General features: G+C 43.8%; 1 protein-coding gene across 1 annotated transcript; it reads right to left on the bottom strand.

Annotated features, from left to right (window-relative positions):
- Window positions 1-3160: 3160 nt before the first annotated feature.
- fgfr4 (fibroblast growth factor receptor 4) lies at window positions 3161-22142 on the bottom strand. Its single transcript, XM_051401713.1, has 21 exons — window positions 21571-22142; window positions 19452-19665; window positions 15140-15330; window positions 14898-15048; window positions 14719-14769; window positions 13913-14182; window positions 13462-13551; window positions 13190-13356; window positions 12958-13081; window positions 11908-12098; window positions 11660-11798; window positions 11324-11517; window positions 11021-11166; window positions 10567-10688; window positions 10350-10460; window positions 9817-10007; window positions 8006-8128; window positions 7364-7434; window positions 6787-6924; window positions 6584-6689; window positions 3161-5993 (listed from the first exon to the last, which is right to left on the bottom strand). The coding sequence occupies exons 2-21, from the start codon at window positions 19537-19539 to the stop codon at window positions 5817-5819; spliced, it is 2841 nt and encodes a 946-aa protein (XP_051257673.1). The 5' UTR covers window positions 19540-19665; window positions 21571-22142; the 3' UTR covers window positions 3161-5816.
- Between the last annotated feature and the right edge of the window lie 310 nt (window positions 22143-22452).

Raw genomic sequence — 22452 nt, 5'->3', positions numbered from 1 at the left:
ACACAGAGTCCACAACACAGAGTCCACAACACAGGGTCCAACACAGAGTCCACAACACAGAGTCCAACACAGAGTCCACAACACAGAGTCCAACACAGAGTCCACAACACAGAGTCCAACACAGAGTCCACAACACAGAGTCCAGAGACAAAGCTAACATTACTGCAAAGCTTGTGGAGTATAGTGATATTGTTGTTTAGCTTGTGTTGTCCGGCTGGCTGTGTCTTGGCGTTGCATTGTGGGTCCGGCGTCGGTTGCTTCGTGGTGTTGGCTGATGGGTGATTTGTAAAAGGCGAGCTAGTTAGTAGCATGGAGCTAATGGTCCAAATAAAATATAGGAACATTGTAGATAGTAACGTTATTCTAAAGTCAAGTGTTACTGCAGTTCACTGAACGGCCACTGGTGGCGCTGTTAACAACAGTTTTCTGAAAAATTAAGTCATAAAAAATTACATTTTTGCCGTTTTATGGGGAGTAACGGGGCGGTTGACTTCCCGTAGTCCGGCATAAAACCCCTTGTTGAGCTGTTCCTCTAAACAAGGTTGTCAGTGTCCTTATGAGTTGTCATGGTAACCAATAAAGGACCAGCAGCATCAGATATTTGGGTTGAAATGTTCAGTGTAGCTTATTTTCTTGGCCTAAAAGTGGTGGACAAACATTAAATGACCTATTTCCTTTCGTGCAGGTCAGTAGAGGTAACAGTGACACACACACACACACACACACACACACACACACACTGTCCATATCTGGAGTTAAGCAACCGCAGCAGATTGAACACGCTGTACTGTGCAGATAAGAGTTCTCTGTGCATATACATTACTATATGTAGAGTGTGTGCAGACCACATTTAGTTAAACATCGTCCTAAATACAGCTCAGTTGAACACACTGAAATAAAAACACTGACAATGACGGCGTTCATTCCTTTACACCGTTCTCTTGAAGCTAAACTCCGGATTCAGACCTTAAAGGGGTCAAACATTGTGCTCATATGATGCATGGTTTTTACCCAAAACAACATGGGATTAGCATAAAGTGGGCACGTCTGCAAAGGCGAGACTCAGGGGAACCAATTCTCATTGAGTTATCTTAAGGTCAGAGGTCAAGGGGATCCCTTTGAAAACAGCCATACTAGTTTTTTAATCACCAAAATCTAGATTTTAAAGTATTTAGCCTCCTTCCCAACATGCTTGCATGACATGGTCAGTATTAATGGACGCATTAGATCATACGGTTTAATCTGACACGAGTATCTTCACTCCAGCTTTAAAATAACTGAATCAGTCTGGCCGTAAATATAAAGTGTGTCAGTAAATAAACTCCTTCCTCCTTTCTCGTACTCTGATATGCTACGTGCTAGCCTCGTCTACGTTGAAAAAGACAATCGCATTTTGAAGATTGTTAAAAGATACAAGCGACATATAGTCACATCTTAAAGTTGGTAGATCTCTCTTGAGCAAAGATGTGACTATTAGTTATTCTTTTACGATCTTCTGAGGGGAACGAGTTGGTACGAGTTTCAGGGGCACTAAACCGAAAGTGTTTGGTGGAAACCCGACCTTACAAATGAGACATAACGTCGGTATTTAACGACCTGTGAATGAGAACGGACTGATGAAGATGAGACACATGAACAGACCACACACACACACACACACAACCATGTACACAGACAGTGAAGTAACACACACACACACACACACACATACTTCAAACAGTTGAGCTTAGTGGGATCACTGCTGCCCTCTCCTCCCTCCTCTTGACCTTTAACCTCCATCTCTTCTTTCTTCCGTCTCGCCGTCGTCTCTGTCTTTCATCTGTCTCACATCGAGTTTTAGCCTTTAGCTCGTTCTCCATCCTGTCTATGTTTTTTCTTTTAACTGCTGAATTACGAGAATAAATCGATTGATCTCACTGCAGACGAACACACAACAATAATATGTTTTTTTTATTCTGTCGGGAGTCAAACTGCACAAAGTTAAGTGCAAAATTAACACAAATCTGTCACAAACTGCTTAAATTTAAAAGTTTAAGAGATTTAGTTTTTTACTAAAACTAAAGTTAACAAAAAACAATTAAATTCATTGCCAATTCATAACAAACCTTATCTCAGGACACTTTTAAAATAGAGCAGGACTCCTTATAAAATAATGTAGACCCAACAGTTCCCACCATGAGCAAGCACTTGGCGACAGCGGCAAGGAGAAACATGCTGCGGCCAACACTTTTGCCCTTAAGTAAGATTTTGAATACAAGAATTTTAGTTGAGGTATGAACACATGTACTTTTATTTTAAATGATCTGTTTACTTCTTACTATATTTATACTCACCACTCACATCCAGCAACCCTACTTGCTCATGTTATATCAGAAATGTCCCCATTAAACTACATAACTGGTTGATTTGGGAGCAGAAAATTATTTTCAGTGCAGCTTTTTGATACTAAACTCCAACAAATCACTGAGTGCTAATAGTTATATTTGGTCCTTGTACTATTTGAAGATTAAGGCTGTGCTCAAACATTTAAAGGTTAATACCAGCTGAAGAGAGAAGCACTCGGGCCACCGTTTATATCCTGTGAGTTCAGGTGATCTGAATGAGCCGACGACCCTCCTCGTCAGCCGGTTACCTCCCGAGGACAAAGCCGGAGGAACGACTCTGGTTTTAGTAGCAAATATTAACTGATGAGGATAAAAAACCTTCCCACAAAAGATATTTCAGCTTCCTCTGAGTCTGGTTGTTGTCTGACAAACTGAATTTACATTTTATGTCCAAACCCAGAAAAGACAAGGAGCTGCTTTATTTTAAATTCATTTCATATAAAAACTAAACAATGAACAAATAGATTATTTCTTCCTCCTATCCTGTACTTAGATATGCTACGTGCTAAACTAATCTATGTTGAAAATACAAACACATTTTGCAGATAAAGTCAACATAAACATGCAGTCACAGCGAGCTAATCAACATCAATAGTTAACTAGCATTTTTCTACAGAGCAGAATGCTAGCTCACTAGCCACATAATGTATATCAATCATTAGTTAGCTGGTTAGTTAATGTTTTGTTAACATTAACTGACTTTATATAGATGGTAATGGTGGCTAGTTATCTGATAGTTAATGTTAGCAAAACAAACACAAAGGACACAGAGCTGCTTTATTTTAAATTATACTTTATTTCATATAAAAACAAAACAATAAACAAATAAATTAGATATTTCTAAAATAATTCTCTTGAGGAAATGTTTAAGAACACTGTGGTTGTTTACAGTTTGTATCTGGGAGACGAGCAGATAACTGGAATGTAATTAAAGATTCAAAACTTTAAGAGCTTCATTTCAAAATGACGACGAAACACACGAGCAGAGACGACACATGAATCCTTCGTTGTCGGGTTTTACACACAGGAAGATGCATTTTGGAATGAAACCCTTTTATTTAAACTCTCGAAACACTTGAAAGATAAAAAGGACCAGAGAGTAACGGCAAGATAATACGTTTGTTCAGGAGACGGAAGGAGGCGGCGAGCTCGTCAGACCAGCTTTTATAATAATCAATTAAATCAATATATCAGTAAAAGTCTCAGTGAGCTTCCTCCTTTCCTGTGCTTAGATATGCTATGCTAGGCTAATCTGTGTTGAAAAGACGACATTTTAAAGAGCGTTAAAAGATAAGAGAGACATATATAGTCACGTCTTAAAGAACGCAAAACGTCAGTTAACTAACTATTCTCCTTCAATTGTTAGTTAGCTAACATTTTGTTAACAGTCTTCAAACTGTGGTTGTGTTTTCAACATAGACTAGCTTAGCATTTAGCATATCTAAGTACAGGAGAAACTCACAAAACTCGCCGAACAGGGTTGATGGATCTCACATCAGCCGATCAGACAATTTGATCTCTTTTTGTTAAAATCTGCTTCCACACAAACTGTCAGCGGTTAATTTGTTTGTGTCTCATTTGTTTGGGCCTGTGGTCAGATTCGGGGACCCGGTTGGCATTTTTTTACCCCACAGGGGAATTTTCTGCAGCTGGTCCCGTTGGCAGCGGCGAATCTGAATTAAGATTTGTAATTTAAAAGGTGGTGGCTATGGGGGATAAAGATAGGGGCGTTTGGGAGAGAAGAGGACACATTAACATAATAAGAGCCTCTTCATTTGCACACAAGCCCAAGCTATCCCCACACCACCACCACCCCCTACAACTCCCTCTGGTCCGTAGTCACACCCATTAAAAGCCTGCAAAGCCTTCATTGTCCGGCCAGGCTGCGGACCTGAGGACCCCTCGCCAACAGATTGGGCTGGGTGAAGGGTTACAGCCAGACAAAGGAGGGTCCCTCCCCCTTCTCCTCTATTTGAAATCAATCACACTGGCTTTCACATTCAGTACCCTGCACCCTCCCCTCCCTGCCCTCCTCTCCTTGTCAGTGACAGTAGGCTTGGGCCAGATCCCCAACAGAGTCCCCTTGCTGAATCGTCAGACCCTCCTTTCAGGACGAGTCCCACCCTGGACACACTGTCCCTGAGGCAGAGACTGAAAGCTGTTGTTAGAGAAAAGACCACGTAATGTCTCTACGTGTAAAGGAGTCAGCATCGTGACCTTTTTCGGTGTTTTAAGAACTCGTTTTCTAACTATAAAAATGCATCCAAGCTGTGGTTTTCGTCCAACAACAGCAACAAGAACTGGGCTCCTGCTCGTAATAAACCACAAATTATTGTGGAGGTCGAAGCAGTTTACTACAAAACAGAGTTTCATTCCAAAATTTACCAAATTTAAGTGTCTTTAGACAATCGACTATTATTTTTGACCACATACGTTTGAGGTTTGCTGAGAAATGAGAATTTTTTGTTTGCAGAAGCTGCTCATGTAAACCAACTTTTAACTTAGTTTGTGATTTCTGACTCCACTGTTGGTTTTATTTACATTTTGGGAGCTCATTGGAGTCTAAATTGAATTATTTGGTGGCGTTTTGGAATGAAATGGGAACATGAAGACAGCGGTGACGGGTTTGGCACTTGATTAAATTCCTCTCTTCCTTCTCGCCCTCCAATAACCTTCATTTTTGCGTCATTCAGAATAATTTATAAAAGGCAATCGTTTTTTCTGTTGTTGATATGTACATACAATATTTTAATATTCTAATATATTCACAGGAAATCATAAATTCAGGCACTTTGCTGCCGCTACAGCAACTTTCTTAGCACAAGAGATCCTGAGATTTAAGACTCTTTTTTTTTTTAAATAAGCAACACAAAAGTAAAATAATCTTATATAAAGAGATTTATATTTAACAATCAGTTTCTTCTTTTTATATCATAGCAAAATAAATCTTTTTTTTTTTTGTTAAAATGTCTTTTATCACCGAGGTTTTGAGCCCTGGTTTTTGGGTTGTGTGAGGCTGTCCGCCACCTCTCTGAAGGAGGCGTTCGAGTACCAGGGTCTCTTCTGTTTAGTGCCGCAGTTTTCCAACATTACAACTGTTCTTGGGCACAGTGCCAGAGCTGATAGTCCAAAGTACCACGTTTTGTTTCATCCTCTTCTGCCCACAATGAAATGTTTCTCTTCAAACCTTCATCATGTAAAGAAGCCCACCGGCCTCAGTGCTCCATGTGCATACATGTGTCTCTGTATGTGTTATTTATGTGCGTGTTTAAATGTCCTCCTATATCTAAAAGGGCTTCGACTGGAGCCGTAATGGAGGTCCGGAAACTTTAAAACTTTAACTTAACTTTAGGAATGGACCTCCAATGTGGCCGCCAGTTACTCGAAAAGCCCTTTGTAGTGTTGTTGTGTTCGTGTCTGTGTGCCTTCAGTCTATCGGAGCGCCGTCTTCATGTCGATCCGCGAGCGCACGTCCTGGTAGCCCAGGAGGCAGGGGTCGGTGGACAAGGCATCGTGGGTAAAAACGGAGTCGTTGTCGGAGGAGCAGGAGCTGGATGTGTCCTCGCACGACGGGGAGTACTGCTCGAAGGGTGTCGACAGGTCCAAGTACTGAGGAAGAGGAGGAAGATCAGGGATTAGAGAAGTGTTGGCGTCACATAGTCGTTATTTGACTCTTTTAGTTTTTGTGTTTAAACCCATGAATTCCAGTTAATACAGTTTCTAACTGTGTGCTGTTTGATTATTTAAGATATTAATAAAGGGTTGAATAAAGAAAACAGAAAAAGAGAGAGGCTGTTATTGAACATGTTGAGCGTTTAACGGCGTCCACTGCAAAATGGATGCAGATGGAGAGAGTTGCTGCCGTCGCAGTTTTAGACCACCACATCGGTTATGGAGACCAATTTCAGTTTTGAATTCAATTTAAAGTCTAGAAATTTCAAGTTAAAACCAACAAATCGGTGGTGTGTTTGGTGTTTCCGATGAAAAAAGGTCTAAAATAATTTGATACGTTTTAGTTTTTTATCCACTCTGGCGTTCTGGAGACATCTGGACAGCAGATTGTGGAAGAGAAGAAGAAAACGTGTGTGTACATCTTCATGACTGTATTGTTAGCATGTGTGCGATTTCATAGGAGGGATACAGTGCACGAATATGTGTGTGTGTGTGTGTGTGTGTGTGTGTGTGTGTTTGACGCCTACCTCGTCGGAGATGGACAGCAGCACTTTGTCCAGCTCCTCCACCAGCTGTTTGAAGGTCGGTCTCTGGGTGGGGACAGCGTGCCAGCACTCGCGCATCATCATGTAGCTACGAGGATAAAAACAGAGCACGCACAAAAATGATTTCAATAAATCCAGACAGTCTGTGACTTCAGTATAAAGACTATATCGGACTTCCTGCTTACAGTTCATGTGTGCAGTTGGAGGGTTTGTCCATTCGGTGTCCTTCCTTCAGCAGCTTGAAGAGCTCCTCGACGGGGATACCAGGGTACGGCGAGCCGCCCAGCGTGAAGATTTCCCACATCAGAACGCCAAACGACCACCTGAACACGGACGAAGGGAGAGGGAAGACGAGATTTATATATCAGAACACATTTATTTACTTTTGTGGTATAGGGAGGTGATTTTTTCTTAAATGTTTTGACAAGATAGGAAAGGAAAAATAACTCCAACTTGTGGATGTGCTATGTGCTAAGCTAATCTATGTGTAAAAGCTAGCTAACATAAGACTTGACTATATATTTACTTAAATATCTTTTAACTATCTTCAAAATGTGGTTGTCTTTTAAACACAGATCAAAAGTACAGGAAAGCAGGAAGTTGACCGAGGCTTGCTCCACCGTATTGGAGCACAGAGCAAAAAGGGGCGGGACTTAGGAAAGGTCAACTGACAAGATCAAAAGCTGTTTGAATTGTGTAGTTTCTTTCTGTGTTGTGTCGTTGTGCACTTTTGTTTGTTTCTGTATGAGAAGTTGAACTTACACGTCGCTCTGGTGCGTGTACACTCGGTCAAACAACGCCTCCGGTGCCATCCACTTCACCGGCAGCCGTCCCTGCAGAGCGAACACGAACAAGTTAGATCATCATTCACCACAGCAGCAAATTTCTCTTCCTGTCTCGCGCTACACATTTTTTTTCTACCAAATTCTGCCTCTCTTGTCGCTGCACGCTCGGCTCATTCCTCCCTCACCATCCTCCCCCCTCCTCCCTCCTTGTCTCCCCTCTTTTCTAATTAAGTCCCATTAAGCCTGCTGCCAATCAGAGGAAAACATCAGACATCTGTCTTGAGGAATATTGAAGCCAAGCAGGAGGAGGAACCTGCCTGAGGAGAAGGTACAAACAACCAGCTTCAACTTTAACCTTTTAGCAATCAAAATGTCTTGACATGAAGTTTGTTAGATTGATATCAACAGGATATCTTATTGATCACTTTGAGAACCTCTTTATGTCTGATGTTCTACTTGTTTGACATTTAAGTCTATTTCGTAACAAACAGTTTACATGCACAAACATTTGAGCTTCTCATTTAACTCTCACTTGTTGAAAAAAACAAAGATCTCCACTCGAAAGCTACAGCAGCAAAAGGTTATTCCTGAATATAAGCCACTAAAAACCGTCACTCACATTGGTGGTTTTCTTGTAGTAGTCTATCTGGTGGACTCCTCTGGCCAGGCCAAAGTCGGCGATCTTCATCACGTTGTCCTCCGTCACCAGAACGTTTCTAGCTGCCAGATCTCTGTGGATGCACTGCAGAGAGAGAGAGAGAGAGAGAGAGAGAGAGAGAGAGAGAGAAATTAAAGACTGACACAAAACCTCTAAAGTCAGCTTAAGGCCAACTGCTGGGTCTCCAGATTAGAAGATTAGCATAATGTTTAAATAGTCCTGGTTAATGTGCTCTGAGGTTTAATGTTTAATTTGGAGAATGGGCTGAATGCATCATTTTTTTGTCATTTTTTATGTCCTGTTTGACAAGGCTCAGGAGTATAAATTTACAGTCTTGGCCGAACAAGGAGTTTGAACTAGTCAAGTCAAGTCAAATTGTGTTTATATAACCCAAAATACATTCAACACCCTATGTTCTTAGACGCTGATTTGAGTAAAAACCGCCCAAAAAAAACTTTTAACAGGAAAGAAATGGAAGAAACCTCAAGAAGAGCCACAAAGGAGGGATCGCTCTCCCAGGACGAACAAACATGCAACAGCTCTAAAGCTAAACTAGAACAAAACTTCATTGTCGAAGGTTTTTACATTCATGAAATTGAATTTAGTGTTTACTGTTCCAGCTGTGGTTTTGGAGCGATCACTTAAAAACACGGAGGTAGAAATGATTCACTGCCGATTTTCTCCAAAAATGAAAAGACTCTGGAGTCTTAAGTCAACACATGGTGCCTCATTTTAGGGTACGTAACAAAATTAAAATGTCTTTATATAGAAACCCGGCAGTTTGAAGTAAAAACAACCCTTTGGGAGGGAAAAAAGAAAGGCCCTGTTTGCCCACATTGAATGGATGTCATTAAGTTTATTTTGGTTTTCATTCGAAATAGACGTGGGATTTGTGGGGACGTGCGAAATGAACCAGTCTCGGTTTTGTGGGTCTCCCCATAATGGAGGGTTAGTTTCAGGCTCCTGCATTCTTAGGAGGCCGTAGAGCCAGAAACCTGATGCCTACACCCAGACGACGGCTCTGCTGCCTGTTTGCTAACAGATTTATGGCAGCGCTAAAAAGGACAAAGCCCTGCGACGGAGGGACGGACAGATGGATGGAGAAGAGCAAACAGGGCCGAAGCTGCGGCAGCTCTCTGTTCAGGAATGCCTGTCTGAGACACCGGCTGGCAGACAAAGAGACGTGTTGATAAGAAGCACACAGACAGAGTGCATGCTGGGTAAATGAAAGGAGTAGAAACATGAGGGGGGGGGATAGAAAGACAAGGGACAGACACAGAAGATGGCAAGAGAGATCAGAACTGAGGAGGGGAAGATTGGTGCTGCCAGACCCGTCTGGACCAAACTCATCGGTCCGGAGGCCAAGTGCTCGAATCCAAAAACGGTGAATTACACAAATCCTAATCACAATTCCCTGTAAGTCGGCACCAAATGCCGGTTATTGCAGCCCATTCAGGGCTTATACAGCTCACAAAGTATACAAATGTTGAGCATTTTACTATCCAAGTTTCATTTTGTGGCTGTATTTCCTGCCCTGTGGATACATTTTATTGAAAAAAAAGCTCCCTGAACACAATCTGACACTTTCAAATGGCTTGTTTTATCGGACCACCAACATGAAATGCAAAGATATTCCATAAAACAGAGTAAATCAGTCGAGTGATCAATAAATCATATCTTCCTCTTGCCAAGACTTGCCGAAAAGAGATTCGGATACCGTCTCAGCTTCTTCTCCTGCTACAAGTAATTTCCTCTGTTTGAGTTGAACATACCCTTTTAGAGGCGAGGTACTCCATCCCTCTGGCAACCTGGTAGGCGCAGGACAGCAGGTCTTTGAAGGTGAGCTGCTCTTCAGGCACCTTGGTCACATCAAAGGTGTAGTCCATGCCTGGGGGTCGCCGGGCACGCAGGTACTCCCTCAGACTGCCTTTGGAGGCGTACTCCACCAGCACATACAGAGGGCCTGAGGGGGGAACACAAACAGGATGAAGGACGATGAAGGGATTGTTTCTATTGTTGTTTTAGCCTGAAGGCTTCGGACCACCATAGTTGAAACACTCACTAAATTAGGTTGTTGCAATTTGCAATAAAAAGGGGGGTTTGGGAGGTAGGTAAAGGAAAGGCATTGTTTTATCTCCAAAATAAGGGTGTGTGTCATAATTAGGGTTAACAAGGAAGAGGCTGTCCTTCCAAAATTGCTCTAATTGTCGGCTAGAAAGCCAAGAAGATCATCAAAGACCATCAGTTTATCCAGATCAAATGCTGGACAGAATTAAAACAAACAAAGATTGAATCAGAAACTCACCATCCTGTGTGCAAACTCCAAGCAAGTTGATGATGTTCTTGTGTTTGTCCATCACCTTCATCAGCTCCATCTCCGAGATGAGGTCTGCCAGATCTTTGTCTGTGGCGTCATCTGAGCGGAAAAATATTATTTAGAAAAGCACGCCTCCCCCACACTGACACCAGACGTCTAGCTGATCTCTAGAAGTATTTTTGTGTCTGTATCATTTCTTCCCTACCTTTGAGCATCTTAACCGCCACAGTGGCTGCCGGGTCCGGACAGTCCTTGTTGATGCCGTAGGCCTCCGCTCTGACCACCTGACCGAAGCAGCCTTCTCCTAGAGGTTTACCCAACGTTAAACTAGAGAGAGAAACAGCGAAAGTTAAGAATGTCCAAATGAAAACTGTACAAATCCATAATTTGGGGCTCTGGTTTCTTAAAACACAGGTTGGATAGAGCCAAAAATGGGTTGCGGGCTTGTTTCCTTTTAGGTCCCCACATGATGCGAGAGCTACCATGTTTAAATAAGTCTGGATCCCAGAAGCCAAACTAAACTTAGTGAGGAAATACTCTCTTTGCAAGGGGCAGAACTTTTCATAATCACTTAAAATGTAGGAGTAGGTGTAATTCTTTTCCAAAATATCAACTCTGCAAATAGTCACAGAAGTGTTTCTAAATTGCAGATAACTTACTTCTCCCTGGGGAACTCCCAGTCCGGGTCGTAGGGCAGTTCAAACTCCATGACTCCAGCAAGCATTGGGGAGCAGCTGGACGAGAGGCGAGCCACCCTCATCAGAGACGCGCTGGACTTCCCTGAGGAGTTGGATTCCACCGAGTACTGAAAGAAGAGATACAGAAATGGAGGTTTTAGTCATCAGCCTTCAGGAACATACCAGAAGGTTTCAAGTGTTCTGAACAGCTATAAAAACACTTCAAATGTGGTCGGATCCACTCTTCATACAAACTTTAAAATGTAGACAGACTTTATGACGTACCTGTCTGCGAAGAGGAAACTTGGAGAGCTTCTGGACAGGGAGGGCATCAAACGGCTCCCTCCTCGGATGGACCTGCATTCGACACAACACCACAATGACGAGGGCCATGATCAGAGCCAGGAAGCCACAGGCGTAGATGATGATGTCGGTGTACTTGGTCTCCATGGTGTCCATAGCAACTGCTGCTTCCTCCTCTACAAGAAGAGAAGGGACAGGTTTTTAGGAAAAATATTTCTACCCTCGTGAAAAGGTTAGGGTCAACTTGGTGCAAGTGTTCAAGCATATAAGTAAACTCCAACAAAGTCAGAGTGTAAGTGGGCTGTGTTTGTTCTTTACCTGAGATGACGGTGAGCCAGGCGGACTGGTGGGCAAATCCGATTGAATTTCCAGCCAGACAGGTGTACTCTCCTGCATCTTCCATGGTAACTTTGGACAGGTAGAGAACCTCCACCTCTGACATGTTCAGACTGCCAGTCTGCACAACACACAGAGTGACATAAAAAGTTATACAACAGTCATCATGATGGTAGTGTTTTTGATGGAAAATCAGTTTGTAGATGTAGACCCGTTTATGTGCTACCAACCTTGAGGATCTGAACATACGGTGTCCCATCAGAACCGTAGCGGCTGCCGTTCCTTTCTATGTGTTTGAGCCACTGAATGTGAGGCTGGGCGTCGCTGTAGACCTTACAGTGGAACTGGACGTCGCTGCCCACCACTGCTGTGGTGTTGGCTGGTAGTCCGGCCTGCAGGATAGGCCTGTGTGGGGAACGCTCTGCAGAAATCAGAGGAAAGCTGAGAATTAAACTCCAGATCAGTAGGAGCTTAAAAGATTTTCTTCTTTTCAGGGTGATTCGGGGACATGGAGACAAGAGATTTAACTGATCTACCAATCTTCATTCCCCTCTCAGCAGGAGTCCATGTAGGCAGGACAAAAACATCCACATATTTTGGCTGTTAAACAGCTGGCAAACATGACTGCTTTGTAAACAAATGTCTAAAAAATGCCCAGCAGTTGTCGCTGTCACCTATAATGTGTTTGTATGCTGGCAAAAGAGCAGGAAATCGGTTCCATTAGCGTGGCTCTTTGTCAGCTGGTCGCTGGGCTCTCTTTGATCTGTGGTTACTCTCGCTCTCTGATCTCGTTAGTTGTCTCGTTAGTCATGTCCCCCCGTTGATGGGGACGGAAACTGACCCCGTGGTGGACAGACAGCGAACAAATGAACAAACAAACCGCAGCCCTCCTCAATCCCCCGTCACAGGTCAGGTAGAAAACTGGTGTAGACGCCTGAATGTCCACATCCTGCCCGCAACGGGTGACGCCAGGCGCCCCTGTCACCTTCTGCTCAACCCCCCCCGGTTATCCCCTCACTGAGACTGGAGGCTTTTATCTGAAGGCATGATGCTTTTTCTAATAACTGCTGCTGATCACAAAGCACTGAAATTCTGGTTTAAAGAATAATCCCTATGTCAGTAATTCAACCCATATCTATGACGTAACTTTTTAATTTGCTCTTCAAAACAAAAATAAGGCCCAAAGACAAAAATACCCTCAAAACTACAAGAAACAAGGGCACAGACTTGCACACACTCTCTAAAACTTGCCATATAGCGCTGAATCATCGGTTTCTTACCCAGAACATCGAGGACGTAGCTGTGAGCGATGGAGCCGTACTTGTTCTCCACCACGCAGGTGTAATTTCCTCTGTCTGACGGCACAACGCTCTCCATCACCAGGCTCCAGTGCTGGTGTCTCAGCTTGCAAAAAAAATAACATCAGTGTGATTAGACATCTAATGACTGAACTCAAGTATCGTTTGAAGCTCCCAGATCATCAGGAAGTTAACAAACTGCTGCCATCCTCACCTTGATGCCCCCGATGCGGTGCTCTCCCCTAAATTCACGTCCATTTTTGAGCCAGCGGATGCTTGGCATGGGGCTGCCCATAGCTGGACAACGGAACTTCACCGTGTTGCCTGCAGGAACCGCATACAGCTTCTTCTCCATACGCTGGGTGTGGGTCCAGTAGGGTCCTGTATGGACAAAGACGAGCCAATGAACCAGAATGCTCTGATGAAGCCTGGAGGTTGAGTATTTATTCCCCAGCGATTGCAGCTAGTAATCAAACAGCAACTCACCTCTGGAGAAGTAAACCTGGTCGTTTTCGATCTCAGCTGACGAGTCCTCCAAACCGTTATCCTCGTCATCGTCTCCCGACCCCAACGAGTCTAGAAACATGACAAATGAAGGAAATAAGAAAAAACACTCCTGAAGGCCAAGTTGACTACCATTAAAATTATTGGTAAGACCTGAGTTTACTCAATATGTCAATATGGCTGGAACCAGTGAATTTTGGGCATTTTTGCTAAATAAAATACGTTTAATGATTTACCAGTTATTCAAATTGTTGGATATTAGCTTTCTTTCAACGAACAAACCAAGAAATCGAACATCGTTTTGGCTCAAATTTAGTCTTACATCAATTTTGGCAGCCATATTGGAGATCCTCAGCTTATTTGCAAGAATAACTTTAGGTTAGCATCCGTTTAACTAAACTAAACTGTTAGTTAACAATGTTAGCGTCCCTACCTGCCACAGTGATGGTGAAGTTCCTCACAGGCTCTTTGCTTCCCCGGAGAACACAAACATAAATGCCTGAATCCTCGTAGGTGACGTCTGTGATCTCCATGATAGCGCCGCGGATCTGGATGCGAGGCGTGGGCAGAACCCGACCTCCCTCCTTGTACCAGTTCACCGCCATGCCGGGCCGGGTGCTCATGTCGCAGCGCAGTTTCAGTACGTTGCCCGGCTCCAACAGAAGATGTTCGGTGGTGTCTTCACTCAGGTCCTCGAAAACATCTGTCGAAACATCAGCACAAGAGGTGTTAGCGCGTCTTCTTCTCAATTTTTATTTTTATACTTTCTTACAGACAGTCAGCAGGTCATTTCTTTATCCCTTTAAAGCAAGTAGCCATCCCCTCAACTATGACCTTCACCTCTTCAACCCCATTATATACTCCCCCGTCCCCACACAAACACACACAATGAAATTACCATGGAGACCAGGAGGCCTAACCAACCCAACCCTCCTCCACACAACCCCTCCCCCTCCTGCAGACTCCCTCCCTATCATGCTCACTCCAAAAAAAGAAGAAGAAAAGGATCGTGGAGGACTGAAGCTAATGAACATGTTGCAGCGTGACAGTGGACGGAGAGTAAATCTGAGGGGCGGTGAAGGTTCACTGGAGATCTAAGTGAGCGAAGGGAGAAGTTCATTCCATCCTGGGGAGGAGGACACCGGCGTTTACATGGCGTTTTACATGCTTGTTTCTTACATTTTTACAGCAGTATAAGTTGCTGGAGCGTCAATATTTCAAGACATTGTTAAAATGTACCTGAGGGGATTTCAGCAGCAGTCAGATCCACAGTTCGGGAAATGATGGTACCTGTTGAAGGGAAAAGTTGAGGTTAGATAGATGCTAAATTGTAGTGGTAGAGTCACTAAGGGCTCCTTGGATAAAACTTAATGGCACAAAAACTAGTAAGAAACACCAAAATGTTGACAGTGTCTCACCAGGAAGGACCTCCAGCCACGCCGACTGCATCGCCTGCACCGTCTGCCCTGCGTGTGTGCTCTCTGCCATGCAGATGTACTCGCCCGCGTCCTCCAGGGTGATGTTGGACAGGTGCAAAGTGTTCACCTTGGACGCGTTGCTCTGCAGGGCCTGCAAGGGGGAGGAGAGATCATTTTAACGTCTTTTTTAAATACAGTGAATCTAGTCCGAGCAATGAGATCAGATCATGATTCGTTCTCACCGTCAGAGCTCGGACGCGAGGCGCGTGTCCTCCCTGGCTGCGTCCCGGGGCGCTGGCCTCCGTCTTCAGCCACTGCACCTTTGTGGACGCTGGTCGGTGGACTTTACACACCAGCTTCGCCTGACCGCCCACCAACCCTGTGGTGTTTTCTGGGTAACCTGGAACGATCAGAGGCCTGGAGACCCGAAGATCTGGAGGGTGGAGATGAAAAAGAGAAAATTAGTCATACTTTTAGATCCTGTGGGTGCTTTTGACCTCATTTTGAGATTGACTTCCATGCTGCTAACTGACTCCTTGCACCCTATTTTAGGAGCTTTTCAACTAAATGAATCTTATTTACTCTTAAAGTAACAACACTGTGTTTAAAAGAACCAGATTCCAGGTGTCAAATTCCAGCTATATCACAGAATAAAGGAGCCTAGAGTTGAATAAAGTGCTACAACCCTCCTTGGTCTGACAGCGCCCCGAGTGAACAAGACAAAAATTGTCAAAACACACCCTGGTGGTTTCAGTTTACCTCTGAAAGGTCTGGCAACAGAAGCACACCGTGTTCCTAAACAACCGCTGTCATTTAATTCTACCAGGAACCGACGATAGAGTGCCCCGATAACCCGGCAACTATCGTGTCACCATCAGCCACAGTGCCATCCATTCAGAGGGTCACTCTCACCATTTATCTGCTCGTCCACTTACTTGTTGGAGCATATGTGCGCCCTGGCCGTGGACCTCGCTTACTGCTCAGTCACTCAGAACGAGCAATTTTCCGGGGCAATTTTCTGTCTGATTGCTTCCTGCGAGCGCTTAGTGAAAAGGCAATCTGTTCCCTTGTCGAAGTGAAGTGCAAGTACATGCAGAGGTAACGCTTTCAGGAACAAATACACAATGTTGGAAGCAGCCAAAAGGAAAACAAATACAAAGAAACATCACAAATATTAAGAATATAAATCCCAAAAAAGCCACAAATGTTCCTCTAATGGAGCAAATCTGAGTACAGTAAAACCATCAGATGAACACACACATTTACTGCCGTGCTAATGAACTTGCAGAGATGGGGATGTTGCCCCGGAGTTGAACTCGCAGCAGAGTGTGAATTGTCACCCAGAGGCGAGGGGGCAAACAAAACACAACACAACACAAACAAACCGCTCGGCCGGTCGGCCGGCCGGCTGGGCTGGCAGCGCAGCGGGACAATGAGGAGTTTCATGACCCGACCCGGGAACGCAGCCGCAGAACACTAAAATACGTTCTCTCCGTTTTATTAGTAGAACATGTTTTTCTCAAGCTGCAGAATTACTGACATTTCATCCAGTCAGGTCAGTTTGCAGCTTTAATTTTAAGGACGAGGGGTTGATTCTTTATTCTAACCTGCTGTAGGCAAATAAAAGGACTTTTAAAGAGTTAATTGATGTATTTTCCATAACTATAACTCCTCCTGATGCACTGATAGTGGTGTCTGTAACAGAGCTGTAATAATATTCATCAATCTATATATTATACTCATTAAAGGACCAGTGTGTCGGATTTAGTGGCATCTAGGTCAACGTAACTTTGTTGTCGACGGATTTTTGTTTTGGAATGAGATATTTGACAATTTTCTGGCGTTTTCCGTTTGTGGTTTTAAAAATAAAAACACATAAAACTACTTGTTTTGTTCCACTTATCTATTAAACTGACCCATCTAGCACTGTAGTAGCCAATTGCAACGCCCTCCCCTCATCCTCCTGAAACTACGGTGGCCCGCAAAATTATTGCAATTAGTGGGAATAATTATTTTCATTTTCTCTGCAGCACATTTTGCTTTTATCAAAACAATTTCAGCTCCTGCGATTTGGATATTTCCCATAGAAACATGGCGGACTCCACCATAAGAGGACTCGCTCCCTCTGTAGATAAAAACGTCTCATTCAAAGGTAACAAAAACACTGTGATTCTTATTTTCAGGTGATTATACACTAATGAAAACATTTCCATTACTGACAATAGATCCTCCTAAATGTTACACACTGGACCTTTAAGTCGATAATATGAATTAAAGTCATAAACGAACCTTCAAGCTCAACATCACAGATTTAAATGCATTCAGAGATACTTTGTTAGTAAGTTATAATCAAACACTTTGAGCTCTGAACTCGGCTCCGTCCTCATCTGACCAGCAGATGCACTCTTTAAAAATGCCAACCCATTTATTCTGAGCAGAGATCAAAGCAAAAGATGGCATTCTCTGGCACTCGGTTCTCCTTTAACGCTGCAAACAGCTCAGTGTCGTTATGAAATCAATTAACTGTTCTGTTTCTGCGACTGAACTCTGCAGCCAAGAGTTTAAGTTGCCAACCATGTTCCTTTAAGCTTTGTGTACATTTCCTGCGTTAATATTGCAGAGACAAGGAGGAGCTGCAGGCTTATTTAATCTGTAAAAAACTTAAAATAAGTTTTTCCGGACGAGTCAGATCTCTGCAGCACGCGGTTATAGTAATATTAGGTGTATAATTATATCTGGATTTATTTTCTCTCAGCTATCAAATTAGCAACACAGCAGAAAATAAATAGCAAACAGAACAAGTCTCTCTGCATCACATCCCTCCTGACAGGAGACTGTCAGGAGTCTGAGTGGTGCATTGTGGGTCCCTCTGACCCTCATCACCTCCCCTCTGTTGGACTCATCTTTAAGGAGGCGGGAGCCTCTTTTCACCCTTTCAGTGACATCAATGGGGGAGTTTATCTGTTTCTTTTAGACACCATGTCTCCGTCTCCGCTCAGTTATCGAGGATTGTGAAACTGATAGACAGCCGTGTTGGAAATGTAAACTGGAGGCTGTGGTTGATGCTACAGGGACGGTGATAAATACAGATCACACTAAACTTGTTTTACTCAGATTTTATGCTCATGTTGGTGTCAGATACACAACCCTACGACCCACACAGAGTAAAAAAAAAACACCAATAATTTGAATAATTTGTGCCAATTTCTGTGCTGTAATATTTCATAATTACACTTGTTTACTGAACTTACTGACTTACTTTATAATATGTTCAACTGGGAACAATAAAGTTGTTACAAGGAAGCTTAGTTTTTATGACTTTGGCTCATAAAAGTGGATTTGAATTGATTTGTTTTGTGGAGATAAAAGTTGAGATGTTGCCTCCACAGCTGCCTGTTAAACAGCCCCCAGGCATGAATTATGACACATATACACACACAATGACATATACAGTATATATATATATGTGTGTGTCTGATTTTTTTTTTTTTTTTCACAAAAAAAGTTTCCACATTAAAATCCTTAAAACTCCCTTTTGCTCGCCCTTCCTCTTTCTTGCACATTGTTGTCTAAACTGCGAGCCCTCCCGACGGGCCTCACCTGACCACAGAGACGGAAAGAGACAACGTCTGCACTCATCAATCTGCACACTACCACCTTTATTAAAACCCTCCGTCTGAAGAGACTTTACAGCATTTTGCATTGAGCAATTACGCTGATTACACCTAGACTCAATGGAAACATTTAAAGGAACTTAAAACCCGACAATGGCTGACTTATTGCATCGACTTCTGTTTGCAAAGCATGAATGAAAAAGCCCCCCTGCAGCCCCTCCTCCTCCGCTCTTCATCCTCTACAGCTGGCACGCAGCCAGGCAGATTTACACTTCCGAGCCTCGGGGCCTCGGACGGATCAGGTAGCGCAGTTTACAGCAGCAAAAACACTGAGAGCCTTTCCCCCCTTCTTTCCTCACTCCTAGACTCGACTACAGACTCTCTGTCACTTTTCCTGTCACCTTTACTTCCTCCACAGCCGTCGCCAAGAACAAACACTTTCTAATAAAAGGAAAGGATTGAAACCTCCACAAAGTGATTTTATAATTCCCTTACAGCACTTAACGAACTAGCTGAGCCGTATCTTCAAATCTACAAGTAGTTACATCAAATATTTGGTGCCGTTGGATTCAGAACTTTGATCCAGTAAACGTACAATATGTCATTTCTGCCACTCTCACATCGAAACCATTACAAAGAGATGAGGTTTGATGATGTGTTAGCAGCGTGGGATCATGGGAGAATTATCCACAGAGGTCTCCACCTCTCCGAAACAAACGGACCCGCTGATTAAAACCATTAAAAACACAGAATAAAGCAGTTCCACCTTAAAAACCACTGCTGCTCTTATGAAGTTTGGCAGACAAACTATACAAAAATACTAAATAAGGTCTTTAATAAACTGCTCGGGGGCGAATGAAGAGGTGAAACAATCCAGCATCCATCCAGCCTCACACAACCCGACACTGACGTAAGGAGTCATCATCCAGGTCTTTCTTACCTTTGGTCCGTCCTTCGTCGATGGCTCTGGCCGAGGCTCCGTCCATCAGACAGAGCAGGACAACGCAGAACGTGCAGACCCTCGCCATCTTCTCATGTGTGTGTCTTGTGGTTGAAAGGCAGAAATATATACGTCTGAAGCCTGAGATTGGCCTCACACTCCGGTCGCTGGCATCGGAAGCTCCAGATACCCACAAAGTCTCTAAATCTGGATCCTGTGGAGCCAAACAGAGAAAGAGAGAGAGAGAGACGGTTATCTCTGGATCAGAAACTGGAGTCTAGAAGGAGATCTGATCGGAGACACAAACGTCTCTGTTCAGGTTCAAACCAGGTGGCACAAAAGAAAAAGATACAGACGGTTTAAGAGCCTGTTTGGACTGCGAGCAGCTGTATTCTTAACCAGATGTCCTGTTAACTGTCCCGCTCGTCCGCCTCACATTGTCCAGGCTCTTCTGCGTCATGAATAAGGAGCAGAGCTGTTACCGCCTGTTGCTTGTCAATGGACGGCGCTCGCTCAGTGCCCGGGATAATGGGCCCTCGCTAGAAAAACACTTGAAACTTGCCAGGAAGCTACAGAATCTGAAGGAGAGAGTCGCCTAGTCGGCAGCTGAGGAGGCTTCAGGTTCAGGAGGAGAACATCAGAACACCGCCGCAGCCTAAATTTATACCAAAGAACGACTCTAAACTTCATCTATGGAGTAAAACTGAGGACTGATTGGGATTTTTCGGGATAATTCTCATTATTGATTGTTATGTTCTTGATTTAAATGTCTAATATTGCCTGTCCAACAGTCCAACGCTCAGTTTATTAACACAGAAGACAAATTAAAAGCAGCAAATTCTCACAATTATAAAGTTGGAATGAGGATTGAAGATCTATGTTTGTCTTTTTCTGACTGTTTCAGCTCATTTAACTCTTTTTAAACATAAACAAGTGTGTCTGAGTGCTCTGTGCACCAGTTTTATATAACCGAGGACCCCCAACAACACACTCAAGGACCCCCGTTGGTCCAAAAACCTCTGATTTAAAGAAATTTTAATAAACAACTTCATGTTAAAGTCAAATCCCTCAATATCACCTGGACCTGAAATATTCTCCTACTTTTTTTTTATTATTTAAAAATGTCACTATGAAGATATTTGTACATCTAACTGAATCAGCACAATGCCTCATTCTGCACACAAACTGTAAACACTAAAGGAATAATGCGCTGATTTTTCTGGGGCCAACTGCGCACAGGCGCCAGACTCCGGTGCGTGCGCTCCACGCATGCAGACCGCGCCCACACACACACACACACACACGTTTAAAGCACCAGCTTGCTGAATGAAACGTATTCTTTCTCAATTAAGGACTGGAAAACTTTTTTCTCCTGCTGCTGCTGCTGCTAATTCCGCTGGCACGCTGCCCTGCTGCTGTTCAGCCGGAGCCAAAAGACTCCCAGTGTATCCTGCCCCTCGGTCACTATGGGGGCTTTTATTTCGGATGTGCTGCATATTTCTGACACATAAAATCACACTTAATAAAGCAGCCGAGCGCGCAGTTAAAGCCCCCGACTGCCCTCGCAGGTTGGACTGAGGTTGATTCACATTGATGCAGCTCCTGCTGGTGTTTTTACGCGTGCTGTCGATCAATAACTCATCCATAAATCAATATCAATGCAATAAATAACTAATAAAAGTTGTATTAAACGAGCTGTACTGCACCGGGCCGTGCAGCTGAATGTGGGGATTAATCTATGATTTTGAGTTCAAACTCCGCTCAGAGCGACACAAACAGACTTTTCTCCTGACAAATAGTCCGTGTGGAAGGTTCAATGTCTAATGAGAGACTGCGCGGGTTGCAAAACAAAAGTTGAACGTTTCTCTGAAATGTACAAAACCTGCTTTTAATTCACCGGTTCGATGCTGTAAGAGGAGAAACAGACCCTCAGTTTAATAGCTGTACGCTCAGTAATGGGGAAGGTCTCAGGCTTTAAGGGAGCTGAATATGAGGTTTCTTTTAAGGATCTTTTGGTGGTAATCGAAGCCGCCCTCCGCAATGCAACTCCCGCAGCTGAAAATGAGTGAAACAACAACCCTCCGAGACCCTCCAGCTGTCTCCGTCTGTATTCACCCACCTTTTCTCCCGGTCCGTCCGCTCAGCAGCGCTGACTGGCACCAGCCAGAGAGAGAGAGAGAGAGAGAGAGAGAGAGAGATCACTTCTGGTCCCGGTCGATACGACTCAATATTGAAATCCTCATTTGGAATCCTCCTTGTGTATCCTTCTCCAGGAGCTTATAAATCCATCAAAAGAAAGAGAGCCCGGAACATACGTGAACGACAGCTGCCGTGAGCGGAGGAAGGAGCTGTGGATCCGCTGGGCAAAGTCCGCTCAGAGCTCTAAATCCATGCAGGGAGAGGTAACCAAAGCAAAAACAAAGTCCTTTCTTGCTTTGAAAATGTTGGAAAAAGATCCCAGAATGAAGAAATAAAGACGCGTAAAACGTGAACTCTTCGCGCGCGTCTTTACGCAGCGCTTCTCCTCTCGTGGCTGTGAGTTTATCCGGTGAGATCTGCCGCTGAAATGTGGAGCTCAGCCTCCTCAGTCCGTCTACAGCACAGTGAGAGAGAGAGAGAGAGAGAGAGAGAGAGAGAGAGACTGCGTCCCGCACACAACAGCCCTCCTACAGCACTCTGCTGCGCTCCGGACGGCAGTCACAACAACAATGGTCTGAGAGTGGCCGGCCAGGGGGAGCAGGAGGAGGGAGGAGGGGAGAGAAAGAGGGGAGGGATTGCGCTTCTGTTACCCCCCCACCCCCCGCACTCCCACACAGAAAAAAAAGCCCCCATCTCTCCAAAAACCCTGGCAAATAAAACCTCTCCACAGGGCACAGCTTGCTCAAGTTGTCCCCAAAAATCCAAACATTTCATCTTTTTTAAATATTTTTGCTCCAACAACCATAAATCACTTTATTAAAACAGCTTTTTTTATATGATGCCTCATGATTTATGGTGTTAA

This window comes from Dicentrarchus labrax, unplaced genomic scaffold (assembly GCF_905237075.1).
Source record: "Dicentrarchus labrax unplaced genomic scaffold, dlabrax2021, whole genome shotgun sequence".
Classification (NCBI taxonomy): Eukaryota; Metazoa; Chordata; class Actinopteri; family Moronidae; genus Dicentrarchus; species Dicentrarchus labrax.
This window is presented reverse-complemented; position numbering and strand designations above follow the sequence as displayed.

Excerpts from the sequence above, each read along its gene's own strand:
- fgfr4 (XM_051401713.1), bottom strand. The coding sequence starts at position 19,539 with ATGGCGAGGGTCTGCACGTTCTGCGTTGTCCTGCTCTGTCTGATGGAC. Across the intron at positions 11,518-11,659 it reads CTGGCTCACCGTCATCTCAG|AGGAGGAAGCAGCAGTTGCT; the intron begins GTAAAGAACAAA and ends CTCTTCTTGTAG. Across the intron at positions 10,008-10,349 it reads TGGAGTTTGCACACAGGATG|GCCCTCTGTATGTGCTGGTG; the intron begins GTGAGTTTCTGA and ends TTCCCCCCTCAG.